This window comes from Electrona antarctica, assembly GCF_951216825.1.
Source record: "Electrona antarctica genome assembly, chromosome: 7".
Lineage (NCBI taxonomy): Eukaryota > Metazoa > Chordata > Actinopteri > Myctophiformes > Myctophidae > Electrona > Electrona antarctica.
The window spans coordinates 39,084,562-39,103,568 of record NC_136812.1 but is presented as its reverse complement, the minus strand read 5'-3'; the positions used below and the strand labels follow the sequence as shown (position 1 = coordinate 39,103,568).

General features: G+C 44.6%; 1 protein-coding gene across 1 annotated transcript in view; it reads right to left on the bottom strand.

Moving 5' to 3' along the window:
• Positions 1-19,007, bottom strand: part of LOC306926242 (uncharacterized protein) — a 35,240-nt gene that overhangs the window by 14,117 nt on the left and 2,116 nt on the right. Inside the window, exons 3-33 of the mRNA XM_079505509.1 lie at positions 18,733-19,005; positions 17,178-17,759; positions 16,911-17,079; positions 16,281-16,408; positions 15,585-15,860; positions 15,034-15,402; positions 14,767-14,935; positions 14,137-14,264; positions 13,441-13,716; positions 12,887-13,255; positions 12,620-12,788; positions 11,990-12,117; positions 11,294-11,569; positions 10,740-11,108; positions 10,473-10,641; positions 9,602-9,729; positions 8,247-8,519; positions 6,692-7,273; positions 6,425-6,593; positions 5,795-5,922; positions 5,099-5,374; positions 4,557-4,925; positions 4,290-4,458; positions 3,666-3,787; positions 2,978-3,253; positions 2,426-2,794; positions 2,153-2,321; positions 1,703-1,824; positions 1,007-1,282; positions 502-870; positions 205-373 (exon numbers count right to left, since the gene is read on the bottom strand). Coding sequence (XP_079361635.1) covers positions 205-373; positions 502-870; positions 1,007-1,282; positions 1,703-1,824; positions 2,153-2,321; positions 2,426-2,794; positions 2,978-3,253; positions 3,666-3,787; positions 4,290-4,458; positions 4,557-4,925; positions 5,099-5,374; positions 5,795-5,922; positions 6,425-6,593; positions 6,692-7,273; positions 8,247-8,519; positions 9,602-9,729; positions 10,473-10,641; positions 10,740-11,108; positions 11,294-11,569; positions 11,990-12,117; positions 12,620-12,788; positions 12,887-13,255; positions 13,441-13,716; positions 14,137-14,264; positions 14,767-14,935; positions 15,034-15,402; positions 15,585-15,860; positions 16,281-16,408; positions 16,911-17,079; positions 17,178-17,759; positions 18,733-19,005 — 7,816 coding nt within the window. The remainder of the gene's footprint in view (positions 1-204; positions 374-501; positions 871-1,006; positions 1,283-1,702; positions 1,825-2,152; positions 2,322-2,425; positions 2,795-2,977; positions 3,254-3,665; positions 3,788-4,289; positions 4,459-4,556; positions 4,926-5,098; positions 5,375-5,794; positions 5,923-6,424; positions 6,594-6,691; positions 7,274-8,246; positions 8,520-9,601; positions 9,730-10,472; positions 10,642-10,739; positions 11,109-11,293; positions 11,570-11,989; positions 12,118-12,619; positions 12,789-12,886; positions 13,256-13,440; positions 13,717-14,136; positions 14,265-14,766; positions 14,936-15,033; positions 15,403-15,584; positions 15,861-16,280; positions 16,409-16,910; positions 17,080-17,177; positions 17,760-18,732; positions 19,006-19,007) is intronic.

The window sequence follows — 19,007 nt, the reverse complement described above, 5'->3', positions numbered from 1 at the left end:
ATTTACGAGCTGCGTTCGCTTCCCGCGTTCGTGTGTCTTACTTGTCTTGTCAGTGTGAAGGAGACAGGGGTACTCAACAAGCATGCAGAATAGAACCTCTTGTGAATTCTGAACTTTAGAATCAGACCGTTACAGTCGGCAAAATGTTATTGAGGGCCACCCAGAACTGTCCAGATCAGTCTTAAGTCTGACTGAAAATCCTACCTGACGGTCTGGTCAGACAGCCAGCCAGCGTTACACTGATCCATGCCATCATGATAAGCAGCCCTGAGCTGAGCAGGGGTGGCGATGGAAGCAATATTCTCAAAACACGCTGCCTTCGCCTTCTCAAAGTTTAGGGTGTAATGGTCAGTGTAGTAGTGGAACACAATACCTGAGTGAGAGAGAGAGAGAGAGAGAGAGAGAGAGAGACAGAGAGAGAGAGAGAAGACAGAGATCATACATTTCCTCTCAATTACTTCTGTTTTAGTTAGTCATAACTAAGGTGAACTGGTGTCGTACCTTGAACCTGAATGTCCACAGAGTCATAGATTTCCTCGTTGTCATACATCACCTCACAGTGGTACGTTCCTGAGTCTTTCGACCGCACCTCTGTGATCTCTATGGTGGCGTCAGTGTGAGCCGTTGGGTAGTTGACCATGTTCACTCTGTCTTTGTACTCCTTCTCCACCTGAACTTTGCCGTCAAAGGCCTCCAGGATGAGCGTGGCCTTGTTCTTGGAGACATAAGTCCATCTGATACGGTGGGAGAGCGCTGACATGGTCGAGGCCTCGGAGTCATCGCCTGTTTTTAATTTGAAGTAGCACGGCACCGACAAACTGCTGCCCAGCAGGGGGCGGAGTGTCATCTCCATTGGGATGCTTACCAATTCTGGAGGTGGAGAGAGGTGAATAGTCAGAATTACATGAATGTCTTTTTGTCTTGACGGCACTAACTCCTCTCCAATTTTAGTGATGGTACATTATGGGAGTTGCAGTCTGTCCATCACTCACTCTAAAAGATTTACCTTGAAAACATACTGCGTTGTGTCGAGACTTAATGTTGGGGTCGATGTCCATGGTTATCACTCCCACCGTGCCTCCTCCACAGTGTGACGTTGCAATGTTTATGGGGTAGCGGACACTCTGGTCAGCCAGCCAGCCGGGCTGACACACATCCATGCCGTCCTGCCATGCCAGGTACAGCTCTCCAGTTGTGGCCAAACGGCTGCCCAGTTGGGTACACTGGTCACAAGCTTGGTAGAATGTGAACTCTTCTTCCGACGTGGAGAAAAAGACCCTGCCTGGGAGGACAGAGAGGAGGGTCTGGGTTACATTTAGTTTGTTAATTCCTTTCAATAGAGCAAGGTAGCGCTTTCACAACAGGGAATGAAAACCGTTAGACACTCAGTATGTGATTAGAATGAATTCAATTACATGAACACATTCCCTGACGTTGACAGAGATCTACATCAAGTCTAATCCAACCATTCACCGCTGATGACGGAGATCTCGCCCGTCATGTGGTGTTTTCAGTGTTTTATGATAGGTCGCTCTCTTTTACCACATACTATAGGTCAGGATGATACCATACTTTTTATTAGTTTGCCATTGACAATTCATATGACACACAGTTTGAATTACCCTATTACAATAATCCCCAATCACCTGTTATTCTAAGCATAATAAAGCCACTATGAAGAGATCCCCGAATAGTGGCATACCTGACATCTTCTCAGCAAAACAATAAACATCAAAGGTCTCATTGCAATCCTTTTCTCCATATGATTTCACTCCAGGAGATCCATCTCCCCAACAGCCTTCCCGGGGTTCGCGGAGGGGGTACCTGCAGTGAAGCACACAGGAATCAATTAAGGAACTGACATTTTTAGGTTGATGTAGGCAAGGCCCAGTGAGTTCCAACTGTTTCTGTTGTTGATTGAATTCCTAATATTTTTCTATTTCATTTCAGATTTTTCTGTTATAATTCCATTTAACTTAATCCACTGTACTTCTTTTATGTGTCTGCTTCAAGACACCTCAGACGAACTTAAAGTTCTGCTACATTTACAAAGCACTCATGACTAATGCAAGAGTAATGTGAAGAGTTTCCTTCACATTATGACTTTGTGTGATGTCCAGAACAACTGGTAAAGTCTGACTGAAAATCCTACCTGACGGTCTGGTCAGACAGCCAGCCAGCGCTACACTGATCCATCCCATCATGATAAGCAGCCCTGAGCTGAGCAGGGGTGGCGATGGAAGCACTGTTCTCATTACACGCTGCCTTCGCCTTCTCAAAGCTCAAGCTGTAACGGTCAGTGTAGTAGTGGAACACAATACCTGAGAAAGAGAGAGAGAAGACAAGACAGAGATCATATATTTACTCTTCTCAATTACTGCTGGTTTTAAAAAAAAGTCATAACTAAGGTGAACTGGTGTCGTACCTTGAACCTGAATGTCCACAGAGTCATAGATTTCCTCGTTGTCATACATCACCTCACAGTGGTACGTTCCTGAGTCTCTCGACCGCACCTCTGTGATCTCTATGGTGGCGTCAGTGTGAGCCTTTGGATAGTTGACCATGGTCACTCGGTCTTTGTACTCCTTCTCCACCTGAACTTTGCCGTCCAAGGCCTCCAGGATGAGCGTGGCCTTGTTCTTGGAGACATAAGTCCATCTGATACGGTGGGAGAGCGCTGACATGGTCGAGGCCTCGGGGTCATCGCCTGTTTTTAACTTGAAGTAGCACGGCACCGACAAACTGCTGCCCAGCAGGGGGCGGAGTGTCATCTCCATTGGGATCCTTACCAATTCTGGAGGTGGAGAGAGGTGAATAGTCAGAATTACATGAATGGGATCAATCAAGAGATCCACATGAAGCCATGTCGTTACTAGACCCCGGCTTTTTGTCTTCACAGCACTAACTCCTCTCCAATTTTAGTGATGGTGCATTATGGGAGTTGCAGTCTTTCAATCACTCACTCTAAAAGATTTACCTTGAAAACATACTGCGTTGTGTCGAGACTTAATGTTGGGGTCGATGTCCATGGTTATCACTCCCACCGTGCCTCCTCCACAGTGTGACGTTGCAATGTTTATGGGGTAGCGGACACTCTGGTCAGCCAGCCAGCCGGGCTGACACACATCCATGCCATCCTGCCATGCCAGGTACAGCTCTCCAGTTGTGGCCAAACGGCTGCCCAGTTGGGTACACTGGTCACTAGCTTGGTAGAATATGAACTTTTCTTCCGACGTGGAGAAAAAGACCCTGCCTGGGAGGACAGAGAGGAGGAGGTTACATTTAGCTGGTTAATTCCTTTCAATAGAGCAAGGTAGCGCTTTCACAACAGGGAATGAAAACCGTTAAACACTCAGTATGTGATTAGAATTAATTCAATTACATGAACACATTCCCTGACGTTGACAGAGATCTACATCAAGTCTAATCCAACCATTCACCGCTGATGACGGAGATCTCGCCCGTCATGTGGTGTTTTCAGTGTTTTAGGTCGCTCTCTTTTACCACCTACTATAGGTCAGGATGATACCATACTTTTTATTAGTTTTGCCATTGACAACTTATATGACACACAGTTTGAATTACCCTAATGCAATAATCCCCAATCACCTGTTATTCTAAGCATACTAAAGCCACTATGAAGAGATCCCTGAATAGTGGCATACCTGACATCTTCTCAGCAAAACAATAAACATCAAAGGTCTCATTGGAATCCTTTTCTCCATATGATTTCACTCCAGGAGATCCACCTCCCCAACAGCCTTCCCGGGATTCGCGGAGGGGGAACCTGCAGTGAAGCACACAGGAATCAATTAAGGAACTGACATTTTTAGGTTGATGTAGGCAAGGCCCAGTGAGTTCCAACTGTTTCTGTTGTTGATTGAATTCCTAATATATTCCTATTTCATTCCTGATTTTTCTGTTATAATTCCATTTAACTTAATCTACTGTACTTCTTTTAGGTGTCTGCTTCAAGACACCTCAGACGAACTTAAAGTTCTGCTACATTTACAAAGCAACATGCTCACTCATATAAAAATAATTCAGTGAGGGATTGTTTTTGGGGAGATCAGTTTATTCACCCCTTACAATCCAGAAGGAAATGTCATCATGGAAAGTTACCACCTGATGTAAATAATGTTCCAAGCCTATATTCAAATTTAAAAAAATATGAACTGAATGAATAAATAGTTGTATGACTAATGCAAGCGTAATGTGAAGGGTTTCCTTCACATTATGACTTTGTGTGATGTCCAGAACAACTGGTAACGTCTGACTGAAAATGCTACCTGACGGTCTGGTCAGACAGCCAGCCAGCGCTACACTGATCCATGCCATCATGATAAGCAGCCCTGAGCTGAGCAGGGGTGGCGATGGAAGCACTGTTCTCATTACACGCTGCCTTCGCCTTCTCAAAGCTCAAGCTGTAATGGTCAGTGTAGTAGTGGAACACAATACCTGAGAAAGAGAGAGAGAAGACAGAGATCATACATTTACTCTACTCAATTACCGCTGGTTTAAAAAAATGTCATAACTAAGGTGAACTGGTGTCGTACCTTGAACCTGAATGTCCACAGAGTCATAGATTTCCTCGTTGTTATAAATCACCTCACAGTGGTACGTTCCTGAGTCTTTCGACCGCACCTCTGTGATCTCTATGGTGGCGTCAGTGTGAGCCTTTGGATAGTTGACCATGGTCACTCTGTCTTTGTACTCCTTCCCCACCTGAACTTTGCCGTCCAAGGCCTCCAGGATGAGCGTGGTCTTGTTCTTGGAGACATAAGTCCATCTGATACGGTGGGAGAGCGATGACATGGTCGAGGCCTCGGGGTCATCGCCTGTTTTTAACTTGAAGTAGCACGGCACCGACAAACTGCTGCCCAGCACAGGGCGGAGTGTCATCTCCATTGGGATCCTTACCAATTCTGGAGGTGGAGAGAGGTGAATAGTCAGAATTACATGAATGGGCTCAATCAAAAGATCCACATGACGCCCTAGACCACTGCTTTTTGTCTTGACGGCACTAACTCCTCTCCAATTTTAGTGATGGTGCATTAGGGAGTTGCAGTCTTTCCATCACTCACTCTAAAAGATTTACCTTGAAAACATATTGCGTTGTATCGAGACTTAATGTTGGGGTCGATGTCCATGGTTATCACTCCCACCGTGCCTTCTCCACAGTGTGACGTTGCAATGTTTATGGGGTAGCGGACACTCTGGTCAGCCAGCCAGCCGGGCTGACACACATCCATGCCGTCCTGCCATGCCAGGTACAGCTCTCCAGTTGTGGCCAAACGGCTGCCCAGTTGGGTACACTGGTCACTAGCTTGGTGGAATGTGAACTCTTCTTCTGACGTTGAGAAAAAGACCCTGCCTGGGAGGACAGAGAGGAGGGTCTGGGTTACATTTAGCTGGTTAATTCCTTTCAATAGAGCCAGGTAGCGCTTTCACAACAGGGAATGAAAACCGTTAGACACTCAGTATGTGATTAGAATGAATTAAATTACATGAACACATTCCCTGACGTTGACAAAGATCTACATCAAGTCTAATCCAACCATTCACCGCTGATGACGGAGATCTCGCCCGTCATGTGGTGTTTTCAGTGTTTTATGATAGGTCGCTCTCTTTTACCACATACTATAGGTCAGGATGATACCATACTTTTTATTAGTTTGCCATTGACAACTTATATGACACACAGTTTGAATTACCCTAATGCAATAATCCCCAATCACCTGTTATTCTAAGCATAATAAAGCCACTATGAAGAGATCCCTGAATAGTGGCATACCTGACATCTTCTCAGCAAAACAATAAACATCAAATGTCTCATTGGAATCCTTTTCTCCATATGATTTCACTCCAGGAGATCCATCTTCATCTCCCCAACAGCCTTCCCGGGGTTCGCGGAGGGGGTACCTGCAGTGAAGCACACCGGAATCAATTAAGGAACTGACATTTTTAGGTTGATGTAGGCAAGGCCCAGTGAGTTCCAACTGTTTCTGTTGTTGATTGAATTCCTAATATATTCCTATTTCATTCCTGATTTTTCTGTTATAATTCCATTTAACTTAATCCACTGTACTTCTTTTAGGTGTCTGCTTCAAGACGCCTCAGACGAACTTAAAGTTCTGCTACATTTACAAAGCAACATGCTCACTCATATAAAAATAATTCAGTGAGGCATTGTTTTTGGGGAGATCAGTTTATTCACCCCTTTCAATCCAGAAGGAAATGTCATCATGGAAAGTTACCACCTGATGTAAATAATGTTCCAAGCCTATATTCAAATTTGAAAAAATATTAACTGAATGAATAAATAGTTGTATGACTAATGCAAGCGTAATGTGAAGGGTTTCCTTCACATTATGACTTTGTGTGATGTCCAGAACAACTGGTAACGTCTGACTGAAAATCCTACCTGACGGTCTGGTCAGACAGCCAGCCAGCGCTACACTGATCCATGCCATCATGATAAGCAGCCCTGAGCTGAGCAGGGGTGGCGATGGAAGCACTGTTCTCATTACACGCTGCCTTCGCCTTCTCAAAGCTCAAGCTGTAATGGTCAGTGTAGTAGTGGAACACAATACCTGAGAAAGAGAGAGAGAAGACAGAGATCATACATTTACTCTTCTCAATTACTGCTGGTTTAAAAAAATGTCATAACTAAGGTGAACTGGTGTCGTACCTTGAACCTGAATGTCCACAGAGTCATAGATTTCCTCGTTGTCATAAATCACTTCACAGTGGTACGTTCCTGAGTCTTTCGACCGCACCTCTGTGATCTCTATGGTGGCGTCAGTGTGAGCCGTTGGATAGTTGACCATGGTCACTCTGTCTTTGTACTCCTTCCCCACCTGAACTTTGCCGTCCAAGGCCTCCAGGATGAGCGTGGCCTTGTTCTTGGAGACATAAGTCCATCTGATACGGTGGGAGAGCGCTGACATGGTCGAGGCCTCGGGGTCATCGCCTGTTTTTAACTTGAAGTAGCACGGCACCGACAAACTGCTGCCCAGCAGGGGGCGGAGTGTCATCTCCATTGGGATCCTTACCATCCACTCACCACCATCATGACCACCATCATCAAACATCAAGGCATCATCGTCCTCTAGGACGATGATGCCACCATCATGACCACCATCATCAAACATCAAACGGTCCATGGCATCATCGTCCTCTAGGAAGGCCATCCACCCGGCCATCCACCCGTGTACGGTGAGGTGTTCGGTAGCCCATCCACGGTAGCCCATCCATCCAACAGCCTCACCCTCTGTTGGAGACACCACATTATCATGATTGTAAGGACCAGTTGTGCATTGTTCAATGATGTTTACCTGTGGTTGATGTTGTGTTGAAATGGCAAAATGTAAATCAATGAGTCCTAACGAGATATAAAGCCCCTACAATGGGGGTTTGTGACCCTTGTTCTTGTTGGAGATGCGCTCTCACGCAGCAAACAGATGTCTGAAAAAAGCTATGTTAGTGACTGGCTAAAGTCTGGGTTTCTGAGGCTAGTCACTGGCCTTCTCTGCCAGACATGTGGAGAAAACATTCACAGAAACGCTATAGTTTAGACCTGGTATCTTCACTCCAGCTCTGTGCTAAACCAGGACGATCTTATCTGCGTTGTCTAACATTACTAAAGATTCATGAGCTCTTTTCCAAGAAGAGGACCCAGTAGGAAAGCAATGGTAAGATGTGGGGATAGGAGGTAGCCTGGCTTTGGCCAGACTCTAACGTGGATTCTATGAGACTCATAACCAGTGGATTCACTGACGCTTCCACTGAAGCGTCAGTGAATCCACGTTATGAGTCTGGCCAAAGCCAGGGTAGATAGGAAGGCCCTAGAACCGTACTGATGTCATAGTGCAAACTTATAGATGACTGACATCATCATTTTTCGACCGTGGTCGAGATCATGGATTCCACAATGCTACGCCAGAAGGTATAAGTAATCTAGGATCATAAGTAAACCAAAACCATCATCAGTCGAACAGTAGAATATCCAAGAACAAAATCAATCAAATAGTCTGTACATTGACACTACACAGTAGACACAGTATATATGGCATCTGTCCATATAACATGCCATCTAAATTACATTTGAGTCATTTTAGCCTTTGAATAATTCTAGAAGGTCGTTGAGGCTAGGGCAAGTGCTACACTACAGCAATGATTGATGGATATTGATGGTGCATTATGGGAGTTGCAGTCCTTCAATAACTCATTCTAAAATAATTTACCTTTAAAACACCATGCGCTGTATCGAGACTCAGTGTTGGGGTCACTGATGGTTATCACTCCCACCGTGCCTCCTCCACAGTGTGACGTTGCAATGTTTATGGGGTAGCGGACACTCTGGTCAGCCAGCCAGCCGGCCTGACACACATGCATACCGTTCTGCCATGCCAGGTACAGCTCTCCAGTTGTGGCCAAACGGCTGCCCAGTTGGGTACATTGGTCACAAGCTTCGGAGAAGGTGAACTCTGTTTCCGATGTGGAGAAAAAGACCCTGCCTGGGAGGACAGAGAGGAGGGTGTGGGTTACATTTATCTGGTTAATTCCGTTCAATTGAGCAAGGTAGCGCTTTCACAACAGGGGGTGAAAGAAGAATAGAAGATAGACACTCAGTGATTGTGATTAGAGTGAATTCAATTACAACACATCCACTGCTGTTGACAAAGATCTACGTAAAGTCTAATCAATTTCTAAACAATTTACCGCCGATGACGGAGATCTCCGTCATGTGGTCTTTTCAGAGGTCGTGCTCTTCGCCAACGTATGAATGGTTCTAGGTTGCTAAGCAACAGATACAACCGGATATGAAATGTAAGTGAAATTTTCGCCTTACATCCGCCTCAACGTTATCAGATTTAGAAAAATGCATTCATCCCAGATTGGGTTTTTGGTCAAAACAAGCTTTGTTCAATCAAAAATATAATCGCTTGTCACTTTACGCGGCATTTGTTTACATCCGGTTCACGTCATGGGTCTTTACTGAGTGGTGGAAGAATGTTTAATGGTAAGTATAAAAAAGTAAAAAAAATGTGATTAGATTGAATTCAATTATATTAATGGTAAGTACTGTACAAAACCTTTCATTTTGATTGATGCTAGTATTCTATGCAGACAGACATACAGTACATTGGTCGCTTGTTCTCAGGTTTTTCTTCCATAGATTAGTTTTTCTCAACCACAAATGTTAAGAATGTGATTTAGTTAGCATGTTATTTAGACAAATGCTAGGTTCATTGTTTGGTATGCTGGTGCACTACAGTGTTCTCTCTGCACATTATGTAATTATTTTAATTGTTTGTTAAAGTTCACACACTTATTCCAATATCACACTATAAATCCCTCTAAGAGAGACTCAAGTATGTTTATCGTGGATGATGACAGATAACCAGGTGTCTGTTTAAACGGGAATGGTTTATAGTACCACATACAGGATGGTTATTGATACCATACCTTGTATTAGTTTGCCATTGACAATTTATATGACAAACAGTTTGAATTACCCTAATGCAATAATCCCCAACCATCTGTGATTCAAAGCATAATAAAGCCACTATGAAAAGATCCCAGAATAGTGGCATACCTGACATCTTCTCAGCAAAACAATAAACATCAAAGGTCTCATTGCAATCCTTTTCTCCATATGATTTCACTCCAGGAGATCCATCTTCATCTCCCCAACAGCCTTCCCGGGGTTCGCGGAGGGGGTACCTGCAGTGAAGCACACCGGAATCAATTAAGGAACTGACTTTTTCAGGTTGATACAAGCAAATGTATATATTTTCATTGTGCCACATCATATGGTGAAGATTCTGTGATGTAGTCAAGGCCCAGTGAGTTCCAATTGTTTCTGTTGTTGATTGACTTCCAAACCTCATCATAATATATATTGCTATTTTATTCCAGATTTTTCTGTTATAATTCCATTTAATTTAAGGCACTGTACATCTTTTAATGTTGTTTTTTTTTGTGGCTTGCGCCTTTATTTTATATTTTTTATGGAGGGACAGACAGTAGGCTGACAGGAAATGGGGAGAGAGATGGGGGGGGAAGACATGCAGTAAAGGCCGTCGGGATCGGGAGTCGAACCCGCGGCACACTGCCAGACTGGATTGCCAGCCAAGGTGCCTGGACCACTGAGCCATACATCTTTTAGAGTCTGCTTCAAGAGGCCTCAGACGAACTTAAAGTTCTGCTACAAAGCAACATGCTCACTCACATAAAAATAATTCAGTGAGGCATTGTTTTGGGGAGATCACAGTTTATTCACCCCTTCACCCCCTTCACGCATCATGTTTCCATCTGATGTAAACATTTTACAAGCTTATTGTGACTGAATGAATAAATAGTTGAATGAATACTGAATGAATAAATAGTTGTATGACTAATGCAAGCGTAATTATGACTTTGTGTGATGTCCAGAACAACTGGTAACGTCTGACTGAAAATCCTACCTGACGGTCTGGTCAGACAGCCAGCCAGCGCTACACTGATCCATGCCATCATGATAAGCAGCCCTGAGCTGAGCAGGGGTGGCGATGGAAGCACTGTTCTCATTACACGCTGCCTTCGCCTTCTCAAAGCTCAAGCTGTAATGGTCAGTGTAGTAGTGGAACACAATACCTGAGAAAGAGAGAGAGAAGACAGAGATCATACATTTACTCTTCTCAATTACTGCTGGTTTAAAAAAATGTCATAACTAAGGTGAACTGGTGTCGTACCTTGAACCTGAATGTCCACAGAGTCATAGATTTCCTCGTTGTCATAAATCACCTCACAGTGGTACGTTCCTGAGTCTTTCGACCGCACCTCTGTGATCTCTATGGTGGCGTCAGTGTGAGCCTTTGGATAGTTGACCATGGTCACTCTGTCTTTGTACTCCTTCCCCACCTGAACTTTGCCGTTCAAGGCCTCCAGGATGAGCGTGGCCTTGTTCTTGGAGACATAAGTCCATCTGATACGGTGGGAGAGCGCTGACATGGTCGAGGCCTCGGGGTCATCGCCTGTTTTTAACTTGAAGTAGCACGGCACCGACAAACTGCTGCCCAACAGGGGGCGGAGTGTCATCTCCATTGGGATCCTTACCAATTCTGGAGGTGGAGAGAGGTGAATAGTCAAAATTACATGAATGGGCTCAATCAAAAGATCCACATGACTCCATGTCGTTACTAGACCCCTGCTTTTTGTCTTGACGGCACTAACTCCTCTCCAATTTTAGTGATGGTGCATTATGGGAGTTGCTGTCTGTTGATGGAACTCACTCTAAAAGATTTACCTTGAAAACATACTGCGTTGTGTCGAGACGTAATGTTGGGGTCGATGTCCATGGTTATCACTCCCACCGTGCCTTCTCCACAGTGTGACGTTGCAATGTTTATGGGGTAGCGGACACTCTGGTCAGCCAGCCAGCCGGGGTGACACATATCCATGCCGTCCTGCCATGCCAGGTACAGCTCTCCAGTTGTGGCCAAACGGCTGCCCAGTTGGGTACACTGGTCACTAGCTTGGTAGAATGTGAACTCTTCTTCCGACGTTGAGAAAAAGACCCTGCCTGGGAGGACAGAGAGGAGGGTCTGGGTTACATTTAGCTGGTTAATTCCTTTCAATAGAGCAAGGTAGCGCTTTCACAACAGGGAATGAAAACCGTTAGACACTCAGTATGTGATTAGAATGAATTCAATTACATGAACACATTCCCTGACGTTGACAGAGATCTACATCAAGTCTAATCCAACAGTTCACCGCTGATGACGGAGATCTCGCCCGTCATGTGGCGTTTTCAGTGTTTTATGATAGGTCGCTCTCTTTTACCACATACTATAGGTCAGGATGATACCATACTTTTTATTAGTTTGCCATTGACAACTTATATGACACACAGTTTGAATTACCCTAAGGCAATAATCCCCAATCACCTGTTATTCTAAGCATAATAAAGCCACTATGAAGAGATCCCTGAATAGTGGCATACCTGACATCTTCTCAGCAAAACAATAAACATCAAAGGTCTCATTGGAATCCTTTTCTCCATATGATTTCACTCCAGGAGATCCATCTTCATCTCCCCAACAGCCTTCCCGGGGTTCGCGGAGGGGGTACCTGCAGTGAAGCACACCGGAATCAATTAAGGAACTGACATTTTTAGGTTGATGTAGGCAAGGCCCAGTGAGTTCCAACTGTTTCTGTTGTTGATTGAATTCCTAATATATTCCTATTTCATTCCTTATTTTTCTGTTATAATTCCATTTAACTTAATCCACTGTACTTCTTTTAGGTGTCTGCTTCAAGACGCCTCAGACAAACTTAAAGTTCTGCTACATTTACAAAGCAACATGCTCACTCATATAAAAATAATTCAGTGAGGCATTGTTTTTGGGGAGATCTGTTTATTCACCCCTTTCAATCCAGAAGGAAATGTCATGATGGAAAGTTACCACCTGATGTAAATAATGTTCCAAGCCTATATTCAAATTTAAAACAATATTAACTGAATGAATAAATAGTTGTATGACTAATGCAAGCGTAATGTGAAGGGTTTCCTTCACATTATGACTTTGTGTGATGTCCAGAACAACTGGTAACGTCTGACTGAAAATCTTACCTGACGGTCTGGTCAGACAGCCAGCCAGCGCTACACTGATCCATGCCATCATGATAAGCAGCCCTGAGCTGAGCAGGGGTGGCGATGGAAGCACTGTTCTCATTACACGCTGCCTTCGCCTTCTCAAAGCTCAAGCTGTAATGGTCAGTGTAGTAGTGGAACACAATACCTGAGAAAGAGAGAGAGAAGACAGAGATCATACATTTACTCTTCTCAATTACTGCTGGTTTAAAAAAATGTCATAACTAAGGTGAACTGGTGTCGTACCTTGAACCTGAATGTCCACAGAGTCATAGATTTCCTCGTTGTCATAAATCACCTCACAGTGGTACGTTCCTGAGTCTTTCGACCGCACCTCTGTGATCTCTATGGTGGCGTCAGTGTGAGCCTTTGGATAGTTGACCATGGTCACTCTGTCTTTGTACTCCTTCCCCACCTGAACTTTGCCGTTCAAGGCCTCCAGGATGAGCGTGGTCTTGTTCTTGGAGACATAAGTCCATCTGATACGGTGGGAGAGCGCTGACATGGTCGAGGCCTCGGGGTCATCGCCTGTTTTTAACTTGAAGTAGCACGGCACCGACAAACTGCTGCCCAACAGGGGGCGGAGTGTCATCTCCATTGGGATCCTTACCAATTCTGGAGGTGGAGAGAGGTGAATAGTCAAAATTACATGAATGGGCTCAATCAAAAGATCCACATGACTCCATGTCGTTACTAGACCCCTGCTTTTTGTCTTGACGGCACTAACTCCTCTCCAATTTTAGTGATGGTGCATTATGGGAGTTGCTGTCTGTCGATGGAACTCACTCTAAAAGATTTACCTTGAAAACATACTGCGTTGTGTCGAGACGTAATGTTGGGGTCGATGTCCATGGTTATCACTCCCACCGTGCCTTCTCCACAGTGTGACGTTGCAATGTTTATGGGGTAGCGGACACTCTGGTCAGCCAGCCAGCCGGGGTGACACATATCCATGCCGTCCTGCCATGCCAGGTACAGCTCTCCAGTTGTGGCCAAACGGCTGCCCAGTTGGGTACACTGGTCACTAGCTTGGTAGAATGTGAACTCTTCTTCCGACGTTGAGAAAAAGACCCTGCCTGGGAGGACAGAGAGGAGGGTCTGGGTTACATTTAGCTGGTTAATTCCTTTCAATAGAGCAAGGTAGCGCTTTCACAACAGGGAATGAAAACCGTTAGACACTCAGTATGTGATTAGAATGAATTCAATTACATGAACACATTCCCTGACGTTGACAGAGATCTACATCAAGTCTAATCCAACAGTTCACCGCTGATGACGGAGATCTCGCCCGTCATGTGGCGTTTTCAGTGTTTTATGATAGGTCGCTCTCTTTTACCACATACTATAGGTCAGGATGATACCATACTTTTTATTAGTTTGCCATTGACAACTTATATGACACACAGTTTGAATTACCCTAAGGCAATAATCCCCAATCACCTGTTATTCTAAGCATAATAAAGCCACTATGAAGAGATCCCTGAATAGTGGCATACCTGACATCTTCTCAGCAAAACAATAAACATCAAAGGTCTCATTGGAATCCTTTTCTCCATATGATTTCACTCCAGGAGATCCATCTTCATCTCCCCAACAGCCTTCCCGGGGTTCGCGGAGGGGGTACCTGCAGTGAAGCACACCGGAATCAATTAAGGAACTGACATTTTTAGGTTGATGTAGGCAAGGCCCAGTGAGTTCCAACTGTTTCTGTTGTTGATTGAATTCCTAATATATTCCTATTTCATTCCTTATTTTTCTGTTATAATTCCATTTAACTTAATCCACTGTACTTCTTTTAGGTGTCTGCTTCAAGACGCCTCAGACAAACTTAAAGTTCTGCTACATTTACAAAGCAACATGCTCACTCATATAAAAATAATTCAGTGAGGCATTGTTTTTGGGGAGATCTGTTTATTCACCCCTTTCAATCCAGAAGGAAATGTCATGATGGAAAGTTACCACCTGATGTAAATAATGTTCCAAGCCTATATTCAAATTTAAAACAATATTAACTGAATGAATAAATAGTTGTATGACTAATGCAAGCGTAATGTGAAGGGTTTCCTTCACATTATGACTTTGTGTGATGTCCAGAACAACTGGTAACGTCTGACTGAAAATCTTACCTGACGGTCTGGTCAGACAGCCAGCCAGCGCTACACTGATCCATGCCATCATGATAAGCAGCCCTGAGCTGAGCAGGGGTGGCGATGGAAGCACTGTTCTCATTACACGCTGCCTTCGCCTTCTCAAAGCTCAAGCTGTAATGGTCAGTGTAGTAGTGGAACACAATACCTGAGAAAGAGAGAGAGAAGACAGAGATCATACATTTACTCTACTCAATTACCGCTGGTTTAAAAAAATGTCATAACTAAGGTGAACTGGTGTCGTACCTTGAACCTGAATGTCCACAGAGTCATAGATTTCCTCGTTGTTATAAATCACCTCACAGTGGTACGTTCCTGAGTCTTTCGACCGCACCTCTGTGATCTCTATGGTGGCGTCAGTGTGAGCCTTTGGATAGTTGACCATGGTCACTCTGTCTTTGTACTCCTTCCCCACCTGAACTTTGCCGTCCAAGGCCTCCAGGATGAGCGTGGTCTTGTTCTTGGAGACATAAGTCCATCTGATACGGTGGGAGAGCGATGACATGGTCGAGGCCTCGGGGTCATCGCCTGTTTTTAACTTGAAGTAGCACGGCACCGACAAACTGCTGCCCAGCACGGGGCGGAGTGTCATCTCCATTGGGATCCTTACCAATTCTGGAGGTGGAGAGAGGTGAATAGTCAGAATTACATGAATGGGCTCAATCAAAAGATCCACATGACGCCATGTCGTTACTAGACCACTGCTTTTTGTCTTGACGGCACTAACTCCTCTCCAATTTTAGTGATGGTGCATTAGGGAGTTGCAGTCTGTCCATCACTCACTCTAAAAGATTTACCTTGAAAACATATTGCGTTGTATCGAGACTTAATGTTGGGGTCGATGTCCATGGTTATCACTCCCACCGTGCCTTCTCCACAGTGTGACGTTGCAATGTTTATGGGGTAGCGGACACTCTGGTCAGCCAGCCAGCCGGGCTGACACACATCCATGCCGTCCTGCCATGCCAGGTACAGCTCTCCAGTTGTGGCCAAACGGCTGCCCAGTTGGGTACACTGGTCACTAGCTTGGTGGAATGTGAACTCTTCTTCTGACGTTGAGAAAAAGACCCTGCCTGGGAGGACAGAGAGGAGGGTCTGGGTTACATTTAGCTGGTTAATTCCTTTCAATAGAGCCAGGTAGCGCTTTCACAACAGGGAATGAAAACCGTTAGACACTCAGTATGTGATTAGAATGAATTAAATTACATGAACACATTCCCTGACGTTGACAAAGATCTACATCAAGTCTAATCCAACCATTCACCGCTGATGACGGAGATCTCGCCCGTCATGTGGTGTTTTCAGTGTTTTATGATAGGTCGCTCTCTTTTACCACATACTATAGGTCAGGATGATACCATACTTTTTATTAGTTTGCCATTGACAACTTATATGACACACAGTTTGAATTACCCTAATGCAATAATCCCCAATCACCTGTTATTCTAAGCATAATAAAGCCACTATGAAGAGATCCCTGAATAGTGGCATACCTGACATCTTCTCAGCAAAACAATAAACATCAAAGGTCTCATTGGAATCCTTTTCTCCATATGATTTCACTCCAGGAGATCCATCTTCACCTCCCCAACAGCCTTCCCGGGGTTCGCGGAGGGGGTACCTGCAGTGAAGCACACCGGAATCAATTAAGGAACTGACATTTTTAGGTTGATGTAGGCAAGGCCCAGTGAGTTCCAACTGTTTCTGTTGTTGATTGAATTCCTAATATATTCCTATTTCATTCCTGATTTTTCTGTTATAATTCCATTTAACTTAATCCACTGTACTTCTTTTAGGTGTCTGCTTCAAGACGCCTCAGACGAACTTAAAGTTCTGCTACATTTACAAAGCAACATGCTCACTCATATAAAAATAATTCAGTGAGGCATTGTTTTTGGGGAGATCAGTTTATTCACCCCTTTCAATCCAGAAGGAAATGTCATCATGGAAAGTTACCACCTGATGTAAATAATGTTCCAAGCCTATATTCAAATTTGAAAAAATATTAACTGAATGAATAAATAGTTGTATGACTAATGCAAGCGTAATGTGAAGGGTTTCCTTCACATTATGACTTTGTGTGATGTCCAGAACAACTGGTAACGTCTGACTGAAAATCCTACCTGACGGTCTGGTCAGACAGCCAGCCAGCGCTACACTGATCCATGCCATCATGATAAGCAGCCCTGAGCTGAGCAGGGGTGGCGATGGAAGCACTGTTCTCATTACACGCTGCCTTCGCCTTCTCAAAGCTCAAGCTGTAATGGTCAGTGTAGTAGTGGAACACAATACCTGAGAAAGAGAGAGAGAAGACAGAGATCATACATTTACTCTTCTCAATTACTGCTGGTTTAAAAAAATGTCATAACTAAGGTGAACTGGTGTCGTACCTTGAACCTGAATGTCCACAGAGTCATAGATTTCCTCGTTGTCATAAATCACCTCACAGTGGTACGTTCCTGAGTCTTTCGACCGCACCTCTGTGATCTCTATGGTGGCGTCAGTGTGAGCCGTTGGATAGTTGACCATGGTCACTCTGTCTTTGTACTCCTTCCCCACCTGAACTTTGCCGTCCAAGGCCTCCAGGATGAGCGTGGCCTTGTTCTTGGAGACATAAGTCCATCTGATACGGTGGGAGAGCGCTGACATGGTCGAGGCCTCGGGGTCATCGCCTGTTTTTAACTTGAAGTAGCACGGCACCGACAAACTGCTGCCCAGCAGGGGGCGGAGTGTCATCTCCATTGGGATCCTTACCATCCACTCACCACCATCATGACCACCATCATCAAACATCAAGGCATCATCGTCCTCTAGGACGATGATGCCACCATCATGACCACCATCATCAAACATCAAACGGTCCATGGCATCATCGTCCTCTAGGAAGGCCATCCACCCGGCCATCCACCCGTGTACGGTGAGGTGTTCGGTAGCCCATCCACGGTAGCCCATCCATCCAACAGCCTCACCCTCTGTTGGAGACACCACATTATCATGATTGTAAGGACCAGTTGTGCATTGTTCAATGATGTTTACCTGTGGTTGATGTTGTGTTGAAATGGCAAAATGTAAATCAATGAGTCCTAACGAGATATAAAGCCCCTACAATGGGGGTTTGTGACCCTTGTTCTTGTTGGAGATGCGCTCTCACGCAGCAAACAGATGTCTGAAAAAAGCTATGTTAGTGACTGGCTAAAGTCTGGGTTTCTGAGGCTAGTCACTGGCCTTCTCTGCCAGACATGTGGAGAAAACATTCACAGAAACGCTATAGTTTAGACCTGGTATCTTCACTCCAGCTCTGTGCTAAACCAGGACGATCTTATCTGCGTTGTCTAACATTACTAAAGATTCATGAGCTCTTTTCCAAGAAGAGGACCCAGTAGGAAAGCAATGGTAAGATGTGGGGATAGGAGGTAGCCTGGCTTTGGCCAGACTCTAACGTGGATTCTATGAGACTCATAACCAGTGGATTCACTGACGCTTCCACTGAAGCGTCAGTGAATCCACGTTATGAGTCTGGCCAAAGCCAGGGTAGATAGGAAGGCCCTAGAACCGTACTGATGTCATAGTGCAAACTTATAGATGACTGACATCATCATTTTTCGACCGTGGTCGAGATCATGGATTCCACAATGCTACGCCAGAAGGTATAAGTAATCTAGGATCATAAGTAAACCAAAACCATCATCAGTCGAACAGTAGAATATCCAAGAACAAAATCAATCAAATAGTCTGTACATTGACACTACACAGTAGACACAGTATATATGGCATCTGTCCATATAACATGCCATCTAAATTACATTTGAGTCATTTTAGCCTTTGAATAATTCTAGAAGGTCGTTGAGGCTAGGGCAAGTGCTACACTACAGCAATGATTGATGGATATTGATGGTGCATTATGGGAGTTGCAGTCCTTCAATAACTCATTCTAAAATAATTTACCTTTAAAACACCATGCGCTGTATCGAGACTCAGTGTTGGGGTCACTGATGGTTATCACTCCCACCGTGCCTCCTCCACAGTGTGACGTTGCAATGTTTATGGGGTAGCGGACACTCTGGTCAGCCAGCCAGCCGGCCTGACACACATGCATACCGTTCTGCCATGCCAGGTACAGCTCTCCAGTTGTGGCCAAACGGCTGCCCAGTTGGGTACATTGGTCACAAGCTTCGGAGAAGGTGAACTCTGTTTCCGATGTGGAGAAAAAGACCCTGCCT